The sequence below is a fragment of the Cygnus olor genome, chromosome 4, assembly GCF_009769625.2.
Source record: "Cygnus olor isolate bCygOlo1 chromosome 4, bCygOlo1.pri.v2, whole genome shotgun sequence".
Taxonomy (NCBI): domain Eukaryota; kingdom Metazoa; phylum Chordata; class Aves; order Anseriformes; family Anatidae; genus Cygnus; species Cygnus olor.
In genome coordinates, this window is record NC_049172.1 from 71,625,328 (window position 1) to 71,645,977 (window position 20,650).

At 49.0% G+C, this 20,650-nt stretch overlaps 1 protein-coding gene across 3 annotated transcripts in view; it reads right to left on the bottom strand.

Annotated features, from left to right (window-relative positions):
• The window catches only part of REEP1 (receptor accessory protein 1), a 64,997-nt gene extending 45,811 nt beyond the window's left edge, over positions 1-19,186 (bottom strand). For 2 of the 3 annotated variants that reach the window (XM_040556429.1, XM_040556434.1), the window contains exon 1: positions 19,001-19,186. In XM_040556429.1, the coding sequence (XP_040412363.1) occupies positions 19,001-19,032 (32 nt within the window). In that variant the 5' untranslated portion in view covers positions 19,033-19,186. The remainder of the gene's footprint in view (positions 1-19,000) is intronic. The other variant, XM_040556439.1, reaches the window with a different exon arrangement.
• Positions 19,187-20,650: the final 1,464 nt, after the last annotated feature.

The window sequence follows — 20,650 nt, forward strand, 5'->3', positions numbered from 1 at the left end:
ATCTGTGCCTTTTGGAAGAGAAACGTTCTCTGCTACGGGACCGGGTCGGGATCTTCGTAGCTCCCCAAAGGCAGGGCTCAGCATCCATGTGCTGTGATGTTTTCCCCGCTCGGCACTGTCCCCATATTTCCTGCTCCGAGACCCCTGCCTCTTTTCCAAGCCAAACAAATGGCGATTTGAAAACCAAACAGTCTGTTTGACAGGGGAAGGGCTGGGCTTTTTTTCTGACTCTGGAGAGGGGGATGTTTATGTGGAAAAAGGCTTTTTTAGAAGCACTGACATTAAATTCCAGAGATGACAGATGGTTTAAAATCTGTTTTGTGAGTTAGCCTACAGATTTATGGTAGGCTCATGGTACAAAAAGGAAAGGAAAGAGATATATAACCTAACCAAACTAATTTTTTAAGCTAAAAGGGTTATAAAACACGGAATGCACAGCAACAAAGAAGCTCTTAATTATTTTCATATACAACCACAAAGATCGTGCTGCAAGTATTCTTCTGGAGTTATTTGAACGGATGCTACGCAAATCAACTGTTAGCACACTTAATCACATACAGGAATCCTAATTTAGAGCATAACTGTACGCTCCATGTATCCTTAAACTCAGGGCATGGAAGACTTTTGCCATCAAACCTCAAGTAATGCCGCTGGCTGAGGAGATGGTGAGAGACACAGAAGCTCCCGTTTGTCTGTTCCTCGCTGAAAGACAGCTTCAGACTTCCAGTGTTGTACTCGCGGGACAGAAAACAGGAATAAAACATCACATCAAACTATAACTCATCCAAATTAGTTGCAACGTGGTCTCCTCAGAGTAACATTGCTCTGGCTTCCCAGAGACTGAATACAGAAGCTCTTAACTAAGTGCAAGGAATATTTTAGCTGACTGATATAATTTAAAAAAGAGACTAGAAGACCCCAAATATTCAGCTAAAGCCATGAAAAATGTTGATTTCTCATGGAATCACAAGCAGTCCTGGGCTACCAATGGTTCAATCCACTGACACAAATCAAGCAGGCTGCTCTGAGAGGCACAAGGTCACGCAGACCTCCACAAGTTGTGGGAAGAGGACGTGAAACCCTGGTTAGATCTCTGCATTAGCCCGGAAGAGCACTTTGGTATGGGAACACCTATCAGGTATGGTCACAGTCAGCTCGGTGCAAAACAGCACGAGGAGAAAGTCTTACTGTTGTCGGGACACTTCTATAAATATGCTAGTCAATGAACAATATCCAGTGTAACTCCTTCCACCAGTAACTGACCTTAAATTCTCACATCTCTGATGATTCCACAACATGAACCCAAAAAAACTAGAAAACCAAACATTTGGAGAGACCGGCAACACAGAAAACACACGGGACCCACCTTGGCCCTAAGCACTTTGTTCTTCCAGACCTGGGCATCTAACTCCTAGTTAAGTTTAAAAAATGAAAACAAAGCAAGAAACCCCTTTAAAACACCTCTTCTCACTTTGATAACACATTTCAAACAAGGATTTCGAAGTGCTTTATAAATATCAGTGACGTGAGAAGCAAAGCACGTTCATTGGTTTCTGATTATTTCTATTTCATCAGTGTTTTATCTTGATTTTAAATGAGAGAGGGAGCGAGACCCGCTTGAAAATATACAGGACATGGATGATACCCAGTTCTAAACTCCAGTTTTACAGCAAGACCGTAGGAAAACTAAGGCAAGATGATTGTACAGATAATTTCACAATATTCAGACCACCTCAACCCTGCCAGTAGTAGTGGCATCAGAATGCCACGTGCTATATTTAACAGCTGTGACATTGCAGGGAGTTCACAGGCTATGCAAAACACATTTCTTTATGGCCCAAAGACACGGATTGGTACTTCTTCTGGCTACTATAGCAGCATTTCAGGGAAAGGCTGGGCACCTACCTTTTTACTAGGACCTGCAAAATTTATAAAAAGTAAAAGAAAGAAAGGAAAATGAAATACTGTCATACAGCTTGAAAAAGACAGACTCCTAGTCTTTTCTTGTCTGCATTTAACAAGAATTTCTAGTGTGGATTTAATAGAGTTCCTTCCTCTAGGGTCATTTCTCATTTCATTCATCCTTTTTAATCCTTCCATTTTATATGGATAATAACAGCTTCTTAATGAAATGCATGGTACTGCTGAGATAAACAAGGAGGGAGAGATCCCCAGCTGGAGCTAAGCTGATACAGAGCAGCTTCCAGTCAAACCCAAACATAAAGGAGAGGAAATCAGAAGGAAACAAGGCTCTGTACCGAAGCCACGGATCCCTAATGAATAATCAATCAGAGCTCCTGGCGACACCTCCGAATTCAGCTTCAACTACCAGCAAAATTATTTGTCTCTAATTAAAATAAATTAGAAGGAAAATGACCATTTAGTGGATGACCCGAAATCGCAGTGTTAGGGTTCAGGATAACAAAATGGGCTCCGCACACACAAAGGAGCACGGAGGCACAAGGGCGGGTGGGGGAGCCCAGCTAACACCCAGCACCCCCGCGGCTGTCCCAGGGCAGCATCGGCTCCCATCCCAGGGAATCAATGGGACAGGCTCTCCACAGCACCCTACAGTAGGGCAGTTTCTGCCTATGGGGATATGAGACTCATTATGGGATGCATGGGCAGATGGTGGACTAAGGCTCACGGGGGAAACAAAGAGCAAGCCAACATGGGGGTGCAGCAGCACCCTGTTTAGTCTTGTTTCACATCTTACTCCTAGACTTGGCAGCCCACAGCAGTCAGGAGGTAAAACACCTACTCAATTTCCTCATTTTCTCCTGAAGAATGTAAGGGACGGCTTCCGAGCTACCAAGGAGCGTCACCACTAAGGGCTCGGTGGAGTGCAGAACTTCCTCCAGGGTGGACACCAGAGGAACCAGGCTCACCCAGCACCCAAGGAGCAGCACAGATCCCCTGCCAGATCCCTGGCAGATATCCACAGACCCCCTGCCAGCTGTACATCTTTAGTGCGTTCTCTCTAGTAACAGCAAACAGCAGGACAGATGTTTAAAACAGTCATCCACCAAACCGAACCAGTGTAAACACCCCTCCTCGCCACACTCTCCCGTCTGAGAAGAGCAAAACCCACGTCACAGATATGATTTAGTGTGCTACTGGAAATTGCTCAAGTGAAAGAACGGTGGGTGTGAGCCACGAAATAGAAACGTGTCTGTTAGGACAGAACCACAGAGAAATTTAGGTAGGACTGTGAGAAACAAAGTCTTTAATCCAAAACGGCCAACTTCGAGGTTATATCAGGTTGCTCAGGATCTTGTCCAGTCACATTTTCCATATATTCAGGATTTCATCATTTTTGGACGCCTGTTCTGGTGTTTGATTATCCTCACCTTGAAGAACGTTTTTCCTTTACATCTAAATTGAATTTCATTTGCTGCAATTTGTGCCCATTGCTCCCACCAGGTGGGACGGGGCCTCTAGGGCCTTCTGCTCCGAGCCTTGTCCCAGCAGGGTCAGCCCGAGCTGGGGGCCCAGCCCCACGTCCAGGCGGCTCCTGGAGCCCCCCAGGAGGAGCCCCCCGGGCTCTGGGCAGCCTGTGCCAGGCTCCATCCCCGCCCAGCCCAGCAGGGCTGCCTGGTGCTCACAGGGAGCTCCTGGGCCCCGGGCGCCGTGAGGAGGGCCTGGCCCCTGCTCCCTGCAGCCTCCCCTCGGGGGTTTAGGGACACGGACGGGACCCCCTGAGCCTCCCTTCTCCAAGCTCTCCCAGCCTCTCCTCACAGCAGAGGTGCTCCAGGCCCTTCATCATCTCGGGGACCCTCGCTGGGCTCTCCCCAGTACGCCCACGGCTCTCTTGTACCGGGGGGCCCAGCGCTGGGCCCAGCTCTCCATATACAGCCTCACCAGAGCTGAGCAGAGGGCAAGGATCGCCCCTCTTGACCTGCTGGCAACACTCTGCTGAGGCAGCCAAGAATACCATTGACCTCCTTAGCAGCAAGGACACATTGCTGACTCTTCTTGTATCACGGAGACACACGCTCCAGGCAGACGCTGCCTCTCAATTGTCAGACAGAAGGGAAAAAACATCTCTGAATCTGCGGGTTAACCCTGTCACTAAACCAACCCCTGTACCCTCATCTGCAGAACCTCACCATACCCTTCCCTTCTCCAGAGGTGCAGAAGACTCTCTGAAGAGACTCTTCTCGCTGCCAGGAGGGCCGCTGAGGCACACCGCACCCTTTCCCCTGCAGGAGCCAAGCAGGAGTCCTGCTGGGGCGATACCGCAGGGACCCTGAAACCGCTCCTTTCACCTGCTCCAAATGAGCCGCGCGCAAACCTCCCTCAGCCACCCGTAAAACAAAACCCGACAGCCAAGGGAAATGCTTGAAGAACAGTCCCACACTGTCGTAATTCTGGGGTTTAACGCGGACTGGTTTGCCATTCGCAAGAGCATCAAAAAAGGGAGCGAGGGGGATAAAATGAATATTTATGAGCGCTTCTTGCTTTCTCTTGCGAGCTCGAAGAACAGCGAGATTTCCCCTTATCTCAACACTACATATTTACAGTGTAAGCTCTTGTGTCGTTTGCTGGGCAGCTTCACCGCAAAATGTAATGGCTTTATGGTAATGCAGGGTCTACTCGTGCATAAAGCCACCAGTCGGGAGGTCATTATCAGTTTATTCACTCATGTGCCAAACTCCATAGCCCGTGGCATGTATTTGGAGATAAAACGACACGTCCTTTCTTTTGCTGGAGCTGGGAACCTCATAGCAAAAGTTAATTATCCATACACGTGCCTAATAGCCATGCTGTGATCATTTTTCAAAGGATCAGGGCTGTAATGTCCAGAAAAGCTTCACTTGACCAGAAATAGGATTTAAAGGACTTCCTTAAATGACCGTCTCCAGCACAGTGTCTAAATGTAACCTTTAGAAGCTGGAGAATTGTATTTTCCAGGTTAAATGCTGAAAGGTGGAATGAAACTGAGCCTAAGAAGATTTATACTCAGCATTTTGAAAGGGTTCAGCTATGTTCGTAAGAGGACAACTCCACACCCCAGGATTTAGGAAGCTTTAATTTCTCTCACCTACTAATTCTAAGAGGATTTTCAGGACTATAGCTGAGTGCACAGCAAGACCCCAGGCACAGAAATATCAATGTCTTTAAAAGTCTTACCATCCTCAGTTATTTCTCTCCAAGCCTTTGGGAAATAGGTAAGTTCAGCTGAGCACGCCCCAGTTGGGACATTCATCATGCGGTAATTCATCACGCAGTACTGACAGGCATCCGTTGTGCCTTTAACTTGTTCATTTTGAGCAGGATATCACCACTTGTTCCGGCTTGGAGCACACCAGCATACTGTGTGGGCGAACATCTCGTGCCTAATACACCTCCTAGGAGGAGATGCAGCCTCTAAAATCCAAGTCTCTCCCTCAGCAATGCTTGCATGTTGTTCAGAACCACAGTAAAAGTTAAAAATTTCTGATTTACAATTCACTTTCCAGGTACGCGTGTCAGATATAACTCATGTGGTTTGCACAGGATTGTGCAAAATACCTTTGTTCCTTGTTCAACAGAGTATGGATGTACAAATGCATACATTAAGATAGAAATATCAGAATGTAGACACATTTCCTCAGCACTCTGGGATGTTTCATAAGATACAAAGCTTCTCTTCTGAGCCTTGGCATCTCTGATCATTTCTATTTAACTTTCCTACCTCATCCACACGCGAATATTCTTGTGCTACAAAAAGCTGACTCCCAGCTCCTCCCAAATCTTTTTATCTCATTAACTATCTCCAGGTTTTATACTTCTGGACCAACATCTGATTTCTTTGTTTAATTCCTAGTGCTTTCCTACCTTACCATAGCTTCTCCCAGTTTAAACACGTTCCCGTTACACCAAGGACTGTAGATTTCAGTCCCTGTAGTGTTTAGTAAGTCAACATCGGGTCTTTAAAGATAAGACAGAGGAAGGGGGTTCTTTCAGCTTTCACTGTTTTTTCTAGCACTACTACTATTCATTTGCATTACGGTTTATAAATTTAACAACCATCTACTACACAGAGTGCAGGAAAAACTTCATGGTGAGGACGAGCACGAAGCACCTCGTGGCTCAGCACTTCATACCGAGAACTTCACCACATCAGCTGGAATTCAGAGACTTTGCTTCGAGAGATTCCCAGGGTAAAAATCTTTAGAGAAGCCCAAGATGCCATGCAGCTTTCAGAGATGATGAATATCCACAGGTTCCACTGATCTCACTGAAAGTTAAATGCCTTCCCCACTGGAAGTCAGCAGCTTGGTCACAGCCCAAGCGGAGTCATCGTGAGACTTGGGAACAGAAGGTGCAGTTTCCAGGCTCTTCTTCTGTGCTAGCCTTTACCACCTCCATCACTACACTTGGATGAGCTCACTCTGTGAGCCCTGCTTAGTACTTCGGTACTGCCAAGATGCACATTTGTTCATTTAATCTCATCAGGTGATTTCTTGGAAGCGCTTATAGGAACATCTCAGTTCAAAATAAATTCTCAGACTTAATGGTTTCCCAGAAAAGAGCATGCAAACGCTCTTGCAGGTCTAGAAGATAAATCAGAGGACCTGGTGCATAATATGTAAGCACACATTATAAAAGTCAGGATTTTAAATCCAGTCTCAGGATTTGGTGAAGGGTTTTGACTAAGGTTTTTTTAAACGCTTCAGATAGCAAGATTGCTACCCAGACATTCAATCGTCGTTCTGACAGAAGATGTCATGTTCCCATTTGCATTCAGTTTTGCTCTCTCCCAGACTTCTCGCATCTTCCTGAATTTTAGGCTTTGGCTGAGAGCATTAGGCAGTAAGAGCGGTGAGCCACGGCACCCTGTTCTGCGCTGCATTTCCCCAAACACAAATGCATTCAGAGCAAGGCCTGTGACACGGGTATAGCTCTGTTCTTACGCTGCGAGGAATACCTCTTTGTTTAGGGCTTGAATAAAAAATAAACAAATAAAAAACCAGTGTATTGTACAATTCAGAATGGTAAAGGTTTTGGCATAGTGACTTCACCTTCTTTCCCTTCTCACCTTCTCTTCCACAGATATAACTTGCAGCTGGCAGCTACTCAGAATATAACATGAAATATAAACGGAGGCTTAGGAGCCAGATGGAGACTTCGCAGAAATAACTTTAGAGGAAAGCAAAGGGAAAGGCAGCCGGTGCTTCCAAGTCCACTAGAGAAATTTCTAAGCAAGCAGCTGCTTGAGAAGGCAGCTTGTACTTTTTGTGGGAACACCCACACTGCTATCTTATCTATGTTTTTCCATCGCTTCTTATCCATTGTAACATGCTGGTTTAAATGCCACAGTCCGGTGCTTGTTCTCCTTCCCAGACAAGAAGATTCACACAGAAGCATGACCACTGCCACTCTCCAGAAACAAAGCCCTGCTGTTTGAAGTGAAATGGTTAATTGTTTCAACTGCAGCACGGAGCTGAAACGTGCCCTGTGAACTGGCTCTTTAGAGACTGCACCCATTTATGGACTGACAGCCCGGATGGAGGTTTTCTTGGTTTCAAGAATATACCTACAGCACAATGGTGTTTTGAATGGGGATCTGATTTGTTACAGCCAAGTATCTGCAAACCCCAGCAGAATAATAATTGAAAAAGAAGACAGAGCTATCCCAGGGGCTGTACGGGACGTCTGAGTGCAAAAACCTCAGGGCACACTACAAGCAGTAAGAGGAAAACTCTCTAGTCTGTATCTAAATTCTAGAGGAGGGAGAGAGAGATGTCGTACAGAGCAGATTTACATGGGATTAGCTATGAATCATAGACAAACCACAAGGAAAGCCAAGTAGTTCAGATTTCAGTACCATGCAAAATCTGGCGTAGTATTTACGCACTTAGAATGCATGTCCTGCCTCGTGGAGAGCAGGAAAGACCTTCAGTTCTGGCTCTGTGTAGCCTCTTAACCAGCTCTGCTCCTTCAGCACTGATCTAGGAATAATCTATAGAAATAAGCATGGGGTTCGTATCATCGGTGACGCATGTCGCATCCTCTTGGCCCTTGGAAATGGCTGTCAGAAGGCCCTTGTGATTCCCAATTCTGCAAAGCAGCACTGAGACGGATTTAAGATAGCCAGGATTTTAAATCACCCCAGCTAAGAGCAAACTGCAGCAGGCTGTGGTTAGCCAGCCTGCCACGGTGTGTGGCACCCTCTGTAACAGGTCTGTGTGTAAAGGTGCAGGGATGAAGTATGAGGGATGAAGAGTTTCTCCCTGTCCAACATCAGGTAGTTTTTAAAATACACATGCTTGGGTGGTCTGCAATAAGTCATTACGATTCTTTCAGCTGATGTAAAAAGAAGGCAGTCGCACTCCTCCCCGTCAGCTTTCAGTGGGTACTAATGCTTTTCAGAAGCTCAGCAGTGAAGCTCCACAGAGAGCTCCAGATCTGAAGCCACATGTCTTGATGACAGCCCTTGGGCTGGCACACCTGATGGGCTTTGGTTGCTGAAGCACAAGCTAAGCCACACGACAATCTAGTGATGAAACTGCCAACACTAAGGGGAAAGAAAGGATAGGATAACCATCCTGTCAGAAATATATCGCCCTCTGTCCTCAGCCAGTCACCCCGCAAAGACACAGTTTACCTTGGGGCTCAGAAGGAACAAAAGTCTTCTGTTGTCCTGAACTGGCCAATTTCCATCACGTAACACCCAGCCCTCCAGGACCCAGCCGGCATCCTCCTTTCTAAGCAACAAACACAGCCTTGGGATTCTCACCTGGGCAGATTCACATCGCTCGCTGCCCCAGCTTATACAAGTTGAAGCCCTCGTGTTGCCTTAGGAATAAGAAAACGACTGAGGTTTGCACTGAATCAGCATTTTCCAGCTACTTATTCCCTCTGTCTGCAAAACATCCACCCTTGATCCTTTCAGGTTTACCACAAGCTAGGACTGGGAATTTTTCTGGCAGTTCTTGTTAACATCTGGCAATGCACCACTTAGTCTGACTCCATTGGCAGAAGAGAGGACCTGCAACTATCTCAGAGATGAACTGATTTGTTGCCCTCGCTGTTACTTTTTTTAGATTACATTGCGAACTTCTCTATTAAATTCCACCTTTTCTGTGGTGTTGTTTGGTTGATGTCTTCGTATTTCACAAGAATTCTGTACTCTGATCACTCTGACCTCCTTTTTTAATGTATAAAATGATACACTTACTGATTGCTAGACTAGAGAAAAAGATTTGGTGCAGTTCCTCTCTAAAAATCTCCAACTCTTCTAAGCAAACGTGTGGTTATTCAATTACCTCTAAGTCTTCAGGTGCTAGACTGTCCTTACAGATTCCCATCGAACAGTCAGCTGTAACGCACCAGGCGCAAGGATCTCAACAGGCTACCCAAATATCGATGAAACAAGCTTTATCTAATGCTGTGAGACGGGAGATGACTGGCATAGACACAATTAGACAGTAAGGCACAGAGATTCTAGTAGACCTGTTCAAGATTAGCATGGTAGTCTGTTATAGATATATGCCAATTATATCTATATACATCTACTGGTATGGATATATCTGTGATATATCCATAAAGACATGATATACTATGAAAGGATCATTAGATCATGGTTTCTTCCTAAAAGAAGACCGGTTTAACCGATTGCAGTGTGACAGCTACAAAAAGAGGTTAGCACAACATTACAAACAAGAGAAAATGTCAACATTCGTGCAGGCAGCTATTTACTTTTATTTCGTTGTCTGTGCTTTTAAGGTATCTGCTTTAAATAACAGCTTTCCCTGTGTTTGATCCTGCAAGAAAGACCCTTTCTGTATATAGAACAGCAGAGCGTGTTGCCATGGAAATGATGATGATCTACTTACATTCAACAAATCCAGCCTTATGGGGTATATTCTCTTGAGTATCTCAACTTAATTATTAATGTTCTTTCTAAATAGCAACATCTTTCTGTTTTGACTGAAATCTCTATAAGCAGAGCGAACAGTAAACCTGGGAAGTGGAATCCTTTGTTCAACTGCAAAATGGGTGCAATTAAGCCAGGGAAGATGCAAACAGCCCCCAGCTCAGAGCTAGATGGATCTTCTGAAGGCAGAAAGTCTCATTTCAGAGCCTGTGTCTGTTATGTCCCTGGCCTCTCTGCTGTGATTTGCAGCAAAAATACCAGCTGGAACAGTGGTTTGTGTTTGTTTTTGCAGAGGCACATGTTCAGAGGAATCTAAACACTAACCACCAACTCATTTCCATCCAGCCACCCATCTCGTGCTCATCCTCCAGCCACACATACCCAGCGAACCCACTCAATCCTTCCCCACCGAGTATATCACCAAGCTCAAAGCCTTTCCGCCTCAGCGCAGCTCCAGCATCCATCTTTCTCCTTCAAGTGCCACCACAAGTTCTGCAGGTAGATCTTAGGAGCCAGACAGTGTTATTTGGGATTATCTACCAATGGGGATTGGCTAAATCATTGCTTGTGGGTCACAGAGTAGGGGTGGCTCAGAGGTCTAAGCTTAGACACGCACAGATGCAGCCCAGCTCTTGGGTTTTCCGTGTCAACAGGACAAGCAGAATCCTTCTACACGCAGAATGTGGCTTGAGAGCCTTGAATTGCTCTTCCACAGAAGGGCCCAAGGCAGAGCAGAGCCCAGAGCAGCCCTGAGGGATCTCCCCGAGGCCGAACAGCTCCCTTACCCCTGGGGCTGTTTGATGCCACCTGGGTAAGCTGCTCTCAACACGTGCTCAAGGCAGCAAGACAAAGGTAGCCAAAGACAGGACGAGATCTTCTTCCTGTGGTTGCTTGGCTTTTAATGCTGAGATGGGGGCTTCCCATCTGTCCTCCCCAAGGGTCTTCCTCTTGCTTCATGAACTGCCGTTGGAGATTCCTGGCTTCACTCCTCCATCGCTGCTTCTCAGAGACCGACAGAATCAGGAGAGCTCTGCCCCAGGAGAGGCCAGCCTACGCCAAGCACCCCAGAGCACCTCCGAACTTTTGACCATTTGGCTTAGAAAATTTCAGCTCAAAATTAATATTTATATCACATGCCAATTCTACCCCAGAGAGTGCTCCTCGTGCCCCCAGCAGGGTATGCCACATGTAAAGACAACTGGTGTCCATCTAAACAATCAGTTAAGCCTATTTTACAGGTTCCACCTTAAGAAAGAATAAAATAACCTGCCCTCTTCCCACAGGGAGCCTGCAGACTCTCGCTATTCCCATACAACACCTGCTGCACGAGTCCTTCCCTCCTCCCTCACACGAAGCTGGTATCGCTCATGAGCCTCCCTCCAAAACACGCGGCAAGAAGTTTCTTCCAGTTTCTGGTTTTCTCTAAAAATACTTATTTAGAGGCTGGAAACAAAGAAGAGAACGGATGAGCTCAACCGAGCTGAATGAAAGGAGGCAACGGCATGAACTCGACAGAGCAGAAGTGCTTCTTGAGCGGGAGCTGCGGCTGCTTGTTGGTGCTGATAGGACCGAATTGTTCCGCCGGCTCAAAGGCAGGCTACGCACGTTGCCTTGGCATCCCTGGGACACGTCCAAAAAAGCAGAAAATTCCAGACGTGAGGGGCATTCCTCCTAGCTCCTCACCAACAGGTTCTTCAGTAACTGTTTTTGTTGTCCTGTAAAATTTGCCACTTTGCAAAGCGAAAGCTTACTGCTGGCTCCGTGGGAGAGGAGTGGGAAAGGCAGAATGCAGCCTTACTGACTGGCTGATTGATTCCTCCTTTGGAATTGGGTGATCGTTTATTTATTAGCAATTAGTGCATTAATAGGAAGGGATGCAGCAAGCAAGTGAGCAGCATCAGGAGAAACAAGCCTTTACGAAGCATGACACCAGGCCTGTGCTGCCAGCTGTCCCCCGTCACTCCTAAAAGTCAGTCTCCAAGTTGACATCAAACCTTCTGCCTCCATATAAACGCGTCTCTTCTGAAACACACTGCTTACTCTTTGTTTCTTTTTACTGAACAACCATCTTCCCTCCTTCAGCACCATCCCTGCCCTTCTTCAGGCAATCTGGCAGCTTCTGCCAGTCTGCAGATCCCTGCTTTACCCCTCAGATCAAATTAAAATCCCTTGTCTTCCCCTCGTAGACCCTACAAAATGTGTCTACAAAAAAACAAACCACTGAAGGGAAATGCCTGCTCTGTATTTCACACCAAAGCGATGGAGTTGTTTTGTGCACCACTGATTTCCTAGTTCTGGCATGCTGCTCCGGGTCCAGAGTGCTTTCCTGGGTCCGGCTGCAGGATTAGCAGGAGCATCCTGTCTCAGTCCTTCTCTTCAGGAGCACACAAATCACGGACAGACAAACCCCAGTTTTCATTTTGTTGCTTCTTCTAGCTCCCTCTCATCGCTCAGCTCACCGTCTGTTTTGCCTGTATTTCAATGATTTACATGAGGAGCTCCTCAGAGCAAAAATCTTGCCTCATTACACGTGTGTGAAACGCCAAAACAGACCGTGAGCGCCGTACCACTAATAACGTCACAGCGAAATTATCAGGGAGCACGGGACCTTAAACGATCTGTCTGGAAGGCACAGTTGCATTTATTCAAGTTATTTATTTTTATATTACCACAGAACTTGGGAGAACCAAATAGAGACCAAACCCTGTTGCCGAGGGTGCCACGCAACCAAAGTGAGGGTTCCCACCCCAAGGAGTTTACAATCTAAAAAGCACACGAGCGCTAACGAAAGGACGTGACGCCTTCCTCTGCAGAAAGCAGCACGCGATTAAGCTCAAGTACACAGACGACTTAAGTGAGATTTTGCCAGGTAAGTGCTTTGCTTGATTCCTTGGATGCTTCCCTCCACTGAGCCATCTCATCTCAACAGGAACTACCCGAAATCTGCAGAGTGGCCCTCGCTTTTTGCTACAGTCAGACAGAATGAAATCTAGACTCGGATCCTAGCTGCTCAACGAGGACACGGAAGAAATGGTGGCATACGACGGTTGTACAGCAACCCAAGCTGGCCAACACTCCTGCAATGCTCTGCTCTTCACCCATCTTTTTGACCAGCCTGGAAGTTTCCACGATACCACCTCTGCCCGCTGAAAGCAGAGAGGCGAATGCACTGCCCAGCACCTGGAAGCAGGAGGTGTGATTACATACCCTCCCTTATCTTCTCGGTACAGAGTGTTTCCTCTTGGCCAAAGAGCCCTTTATTCAGCAAATTACCTTTAAGGGAAGCTTCTTAGGGATGTCTGTCTCCCTCCATTAACTGCAGTAAGAGCATGGAAGAGTTTTGCCTCACCCTTTTCTAATCCCTGGGCCAGCTGACCCTTTGAAAGAAACACACAGCTCGTTTTATATTACACTGCTGCTTAAGGATAAATGACATAAAAGGCACTTGGAATTCATAAAATGTTGAAATATGAACGGTTTACAAACACACTTCATAAAACCGTAATTCAGCAGTTGTGATTACAAACCTTGTAACTTAAAATATAGTAAAAAATATTATCACCCGATTAAATCAGTTTATACGTAACGAACAACTGCCTGCAGGAGGGCTTCTGGTGTAGAGCTGCAGCGCTCTCATGGGCTGCCAGCCATCTGGAGACCACAGGTTGAGTAACTGGCACCTGGATCTCCTTGCTGGGACTACGGAACCAGCTTTAGGTAGTGCGATGCCCGACTCAGTAGCCTAAGCTAGGCACTTTGGCTACTGCTTTCTGCTGTCTCTAACACTGATGACAGCAATGGAAGGAAATACATCATTATTCAGAAGGTTTAAGCCCTTGGTTAACTGCTTCAGGTAGCATCTATTTAAGTCTGTATTTTTGCTCTCCCCCTCCCACAGCCATCACCAACCCTTAAAACAAGCCACAAACCCAACGCCTGATTCTCTTTCATTAATTTCTTGCTCGAGGAGCGTGGAGGAAAGATGCTACAGGTTACCAGAAGTTTCCTGTGGCGTACTGGATGCACCACTCGATCTGTCTGTGCCCCAGTGCCCTTACAAGTAAAATGACAGCAAAAAGCACTCTGAGAGGACAAGCCTAAATTATTGCTTGGAAGTACTTTAACACAGTGATATGGAAGAGGTCCCATAAAGGTAAAACACTGTATTAAGACAGCTGCAAAGGTCAAGCCCCTCAGCTACATTCCACGACTTCTAGCCTGGTAAACCATCCTGCCTTACCAAACCCGGACTGGTAACATCTGCGATGTACCCGTGTGCACGCAAGACAACCTTCCCCACTGGGGCTCGGAGCATTTCCAGCACATCTGCGCTCGCGCAGGGAAATCTGGGTCACAGCTGACAAAGCAGCAGGCAGCGTCACCCCCTGCCACACGCCCGGCGCGCTCACGTTTCATACCAGGGGCAGAGCAAATGTCGCACCTACGCTGGATGCTCCTCTGTCAGTTCCTGGCGCCAGCAGGTTCTGCCCCCGCAGGCTGGGGGCTCTTCGTGCGAGGGGCAGCGGCGACGTCAGACCGCAGGATCTGTTTCCGAGGGCTTGCAGCACCTTACCGAACGGCTAGCGCTTCGTGGCACCTTCTGCAGGCGTGGCAGGCCGTCTGCCCTCGTCCCGCAGCCTCAGCCGAGAGCTCACGCTTTGTGGCGTGTGTTTTCACAGCGCTGGGGACTGCAAAGAAGGGCTGTCGTATACGTGATCTGTCAAGCGAGAGGCTAACGCTGACACATCGCTAACCGAAATGACCAGAAGCACAGGGCTCTGCTTTCCTTCCCAAGAGCAGCTCTCCCCCGCCTGCGCGGATCCTGCGGCTGTGTGCTCCTGGTGGAGAGGACCCAGGTTACCAATTTCTGCCGCCGTATAATCTCCGTTATATCACTTCGGTCCTTCATTCATAAATCTCCTCAGGCCTCCCATACGCAGGAAAAACGGGAGGAGGAAGGATCCGCCAGGTTTGTCTGTAACGGAAATTCATTCCCGATGCGAGCAGCGAGTGTGGATGAAATCAATGGCTGACTCAGTAGTGCCGGGGGTTTACAGCAGCTGAGGATGGGGGTGGCCGATCTCACCCAGCCTTGCTAAAACGGCACCACGCTAACCAAGAAAGGGAAAGCTGAGAAGACATGATGGGAGGAAATTTCACTCATCAGCTTAAAGAATTCTCTGGGTCCTCTTTGGTTTTGTTCACCCTACCTACTTGCAGCGGCAGCCAGACAAAAGGCTGCTTCTGATAGATCCCCAAATCCCTGTTACTTCCCCATAGGGTTGGGACTTCCCAGGGAACACCTCTGAGGCCTCCACCCCATTTCACAGCAAACCATAAGAGACCGGAAAAGCCACTACTGACGGTTTTCTTTAAAAGAAAACAAACGCAGGAAAAAAAAAGCGTAATTAAGGCGTGCTAATTCACCACACATACATTTGCAACGCACTCTTCAGCTCTTCACAGCAGGAGTTCAAATGCTTAAGCCCCACAGCACCACCACGTATCGATGACCTGTCAGATCCTGCCTCATTTCACTGACGCCTCCTTCCTCTGCCACGTCTTCCCGGCCGAAAGGCTCTCAGGGGGCAACGTGAGACACCTAACTTCCACAAAGCTGTACTTGTGCTCTGTACGAGCCCGGGCACAACAAGCAAGTTCCATAGTTCTTGGAAAAGAATAAAACTTCCACGTCGTACGGCAGGCTTTGTTTATATGCGCCACTTCTAACTTTGAAATACTTTCAGACCACAGCCAAAGGTGTAACTGAGGAAACCAAAAATACAGGTGTGTCAGGATGTCCTTGGAGATGTACTCAGAGAGGATGAATAAATAAGGGTTTGTAATCAACCCCTGGGCACCGATGCTGTCCCACTCCAGTCATGGTAGGAGACAAAGCAACAAAGAACTCCAAGATGCAACAACTGCAGTTACAGTAATCCCAGACATCCCTTTGTCACCTGTAATCTGCCACCACGAGAAAGAGGGCATCCTGATTTTGTAGTCATTGAAGCGAGTGGAAGAAAACCCCGAACACCTGGACTGCAGCTAGGCTGAGACCTGAGGTCTTCAAAGGAAAAGGTGTCCAGGGATATGATTATCTTTTTGTCTGGTATTTGTACGGTACCCAGAGCAGATCCCGACAATAATAAAGTCTTCAGCTTTAGCACACAGCCATGGCAGTGTAAGATGTTGCTCTAAAACGTCTATCGTTTCCCTTCTGGAGGCTACCAGCCATCAGTTCTGCTGGAGCACAGAACAAGCAAGCACTCCCAACCAGCATTAGCGCAAAGTCTAAACGCCGAACGACGTAGGAGACGGTTTGCAGTCAACTGCCTGACTTCACACCGAGGTGGTGAGGAGCCCTCCTCTCCTTCAGCACCGTTTTGCAAATAGAAATCGCCGGGACTGAGACAGCAACAATCAAACCACGCGTGTTACTGATGCCCAAAACCACCACAGCAGTCTGCTAAGCGAACCTGTGTCCAAGCCCCACACGTAAAAAGGCACTGAAACACATACCCGCTACTTAAAAATAGTAATAAATAAATGGCACGGATAAATGACAGGGATAATGGAAGTGACAAAGCATTCCGGAGCCAAAGCAGAGGTTGGCTCCTGAGTCATATCAGCAAACCCCCCCGGAGATCAGCACAAGCCCTGAGAGCAGACGGCAGGATTCACAGCAGGACTAAACCACCCCGCGACGCTTTCCCTCGTAACCCTTACCAGCTAACAAGATCGGAGGAAAAAAAAACGCTGAATCGGCATGGGCAGGAAAAAAAAAGCCGAACCAGGTGGCCATTCTGCTTAGAGCCCGGCTGTCGGCGGTGATGGATGAGTTGGCGATTCATAATCAACTGGGGGAATCAGATTAGATAAATTACACCTTTGTAGTGATCCTCATGTGAAGACAGCGCATGCAGAGGAGTCCGCGGCCGCACAGCAGTTAACCCAGGTGCAGGCCTGTGCTGCAGGGCACTTACAGCGTGGCCTTCCAAGGAGCCGTGCTGAGCTGTCCTCAGCCCCCGGCTGCAGGAGGAACAGGGCTGGCTAGCTGGAACAAAGGGGCGCGTAGGAAGCTCACAGCGGTCACCAGCAACCACAGCACCTGTCCTTGCGGTCACCAAAAAGCGCAGCAACAGGTTCTCCTGTGAACATCCCTTGCACTTGGCAACGTATTGACAGTATAAATGATGAATTTGCAATCGCCTTTTTTTTTTATTATTATTTTTTCCCCCCTAAAGGAATCCCACAAGGGCTCAGAAGACCAAACTGCCAGGTAACCTCTTCCCAGACAGACCTACCCAGACCAGAGGGCTGTTCCGCACCACACAGCCGCCCGCACCGAGGGGACATAAGATTATCTACCCTCTCCTCTTTTTCTTTGTAATGTTACTGCCCATAAGTGGCATTTTAAGCAACACAGCATCTGAGTTTCTTGCTGGGATCACGACAAACCAGCACCTCCTGGTGCAAAACATCCCCAAAGGGTGGATATATACGAAGTGGTGGTGCAAAGAAAGTGCTGACCAAGCCTGGCTTGCACAAGATTTCCCTTTAAATTATGACTGTGACTACTAAATGCCCAATATTTAAATTGCATTTTCGAATTATTATTTGCTATTGACATCCAGGTATAACAAACAATTGGTACCGCCCTCTGCACAGATATTTCAGGCTGTGACATGCTGTTCAGATACAGCTGAAGAGATCGGGAGGGTTTGTGTGCTCAGCTAATTACCTGAATGCAGATGTCAACTGCTCTCCGTCCTGCCCCTACCTGATTTTTACCCTGTCCATGTGCCTTAGATGAACTCACCTATGTACGTGTGCGCTACGGCAAGTTCAATTACCGTCTCTCTTTAGACACGCCTTGTTCTTGAGGATTACTTGGATTACATGATGACAGCTATTTTCAAAGTGGAAATTAGTCTAGTAGGGAGGAAAGGAAAGCAGCCATGGGCAACGCACACTACACCTTGCATTGCTATCAACAGAGATATCTGCAGAGTTATACTGCTCACGTTAAATCATTTAAATATTTAAGATGCTTTCTCGGAATGAAGTGCAAACCCCAAACCGGCCAGCAACAGCTGCAGCTGAATCCGGATCATAAACCTCCGGGGGCTAAATTCACCTCTAGAAACCTCCAAATCTTTCAAATCCAACAGCCACCCAACATCTCTGTGATACAGAGAGAGAGCTAAAATCAAGCCGATTTTTTCTTTTGATGCTTCATCTCGTAAGGCAAAAAAGGAGACCTTGCAAACGCCTCCCTGGGGCCGTGCTGACGGTGCAACCTCACGGCACGTTTCTCCCAGACAAAGAAAAGTGGCAGGCCCTCGCAGATCCTCCGCAATGCCTTCAGAGCACAACAGATGTTCTGGGCTGGTGGCTCTGTTACCGGACGGAGAAAAGGGGCAAGCGATGGCCGTGACTGCGTGTCCCAGCCTTGCCCAGCCACGTTTCCAGAGGGGAGCGCGTGTGACAGGTCGGCCATCCCGCTGCCCCACCTTGTGCACAAACCACTCACTCGCTCCTTTCGCTAGCGGCATCGAAAATGCCTTTTTTTCTCCCCAAATCTCTAGGCAGGTGGGGCGGGCGAATGACACATCTCGAGCATGTTGTTTTTTCCCCCCCCCCCAGTTTGCTCGGAAGCATTTCCAGGGCTATTTCTCTTCCCACCCAGCAGCCGGGGCGATGCTGGGGGACAGGTGCGGGGAGCCTCACGCTCCTTGTCTGCGGCTGGGGGGGGACACTGTGGGAGGGAGGGAAGGAAGGAAAAAAGGAAGGATGGAAGGAAAAAAGGAAGGATGGAAGAAAAAAGGAAGGATGGAAGAAAAAAGGAAGGATGGAAGAAAAAAGGAAGGATAGAAGGAAAAAAGGAAGGATGGAAGGAAGGAAAGAAAGGAAGAAGGAAGGAAAGAAGGGAGGAGGGAAGGAAAGAAGGGAGGAGGGAAGGAAAGAAGGGAAGAAGGAAGGAAAGAAGGGAGGAGGGAAGGAAAGCACCAACAAAGGTGCCCACAAGCTGCTGCCTCCCCCGTCCCCTGCCTCTGGGACACCAAGGGGACGTTGCTCACCCCCTCCGCCGTGTCCCCACGCTGCCACCCCCCCCCCCAGGCGGCTACTCACACCACTAGCCTGGAGATGATCCATGACACCATGGCGCCGCTTCTCCCGGCCCGGCCCCGGCTCCTCGCCCGCCGCCGGCCGCCGCCCGAGTGAGGGGAGCGGGGCGGGCGGGCTCGGCCATCCGGCCCCGCAGCCGCAGCGCAGCCTCACTGGCGGCCCCGGCGGCAGCCAACGCGCGGCGGGGCCCGGCCGAGGGGATTGGGGAGGGCCCCGGGGCTCCGGGAGGAGGAGGGGGTGGAAGGAGGTGGAGGAAGGAGGAGCCCGAGCCCCCCCACCCCAACGAGGAACTCTCTCGCCCCCCCCCCCCCCCGGTGTCGGAGCCCCGGTGGGATGGGGGAGGTTGGGGTGCGGGGGGCTCTAACGGGGTGGGAAGGGGGTTGGGGGGATTTGGGCTTTGAGACTTGGCCCAGCAGGGTCAGCCCGAGCTGGGGGCCCAGCCCCACGTCCAGGCGGCTCCTGGAGCCCCCCAGGAGGAGCCCCCCGGGCTCTGGGCAGCCTGTGCCAGGCTCCATCCCCGCCCAGCCCAGCAGGGCTGCCTGGTGCTCACAGGGAGCTCCTGGGCCCCGGGCGCCGTGAGGAGGGCCTGGCCCCTGCTCCCTGCAGCCTCCCCTCGGGGGTTTAGGGACACGGACGGGACCCCCTGAGCCTCCCTTCTCCAAGCTCTCCCAGCCTCTCCTCACAGCAGAGGTGCTCCAGGCCCTTCATCATCTCAGGGACCCTCGCTGGGCTCTCCCCAGTACGCCCACGGCTCTCTTGTACCGGGGGGCCCAGCACTGTACACAGGACACCATACAAAACCCTACAAACCATTCATGTCAGACTAGCCCCCACGCTAAGGCACGGCGCTGGATGTATAGGATGTTAGCCTGCAGGGTCGTTCTTCCCTGGGTTTCGTTTGGGCTCCGCTGTCCTTCACTGCATCGGCACATTGTTTCAAATGCAACTGGACTGTCAAAACGCATCTGCCTCTGCTTTGATTTTTTCCTCTACCAGAAAGACACGACCCTCCTGTGGAAATTGAAGGTGTGTTTTATAGTCAGGCATTGAGGCCAGGGACCCAGCTGCCCCAGCATCCTGGGACAGCGTAGCGGAAAGCGACTGAAATTCCTGCGTCATGAATAAACTGCGAGGAACTAGGGCGACACTCGATATTTCAAAGGGGAGGCAGCAGAGCGAGGAGCTGATCACAGACCTCATCAGCCCCAGCCATCCTCCTGTCCATCTCCGCCAGGGGAAGCTCATCTTGCAGCACCCAGCCCTTACCCAACACCTTTCCTCTTCTCGGCTCAAAGTCCTCCATAACGGAGGTCCCATCATGTCCCATGTAGGCTCTCTCAACCTGATTTCCAGAAAACCTATAGTTTTATTAAAAGCTAAAGCTGCAGTACAGACACACGTGAAGTTTGGCACCTCGAAAAGCGATCTTCCAGGTGCAGCTTCAAAGAGCCAAGCACCTGCACCGCCGTGCGGCTCTAACCTCTGTAGTGGGTCCGTTCCTCCACCAGAGGGAACTTCCACCCCACGCTGGGCCCCACAACAGGCTCCCACCTCCTCGTCCACTGGCTCGCAGCAGCATTTCCAGGAGAAACGCCGGTATTTGCTGGTTACGGACAAGCTGGGAGCCACAAATGGGGTTTGGGGCCACCAACA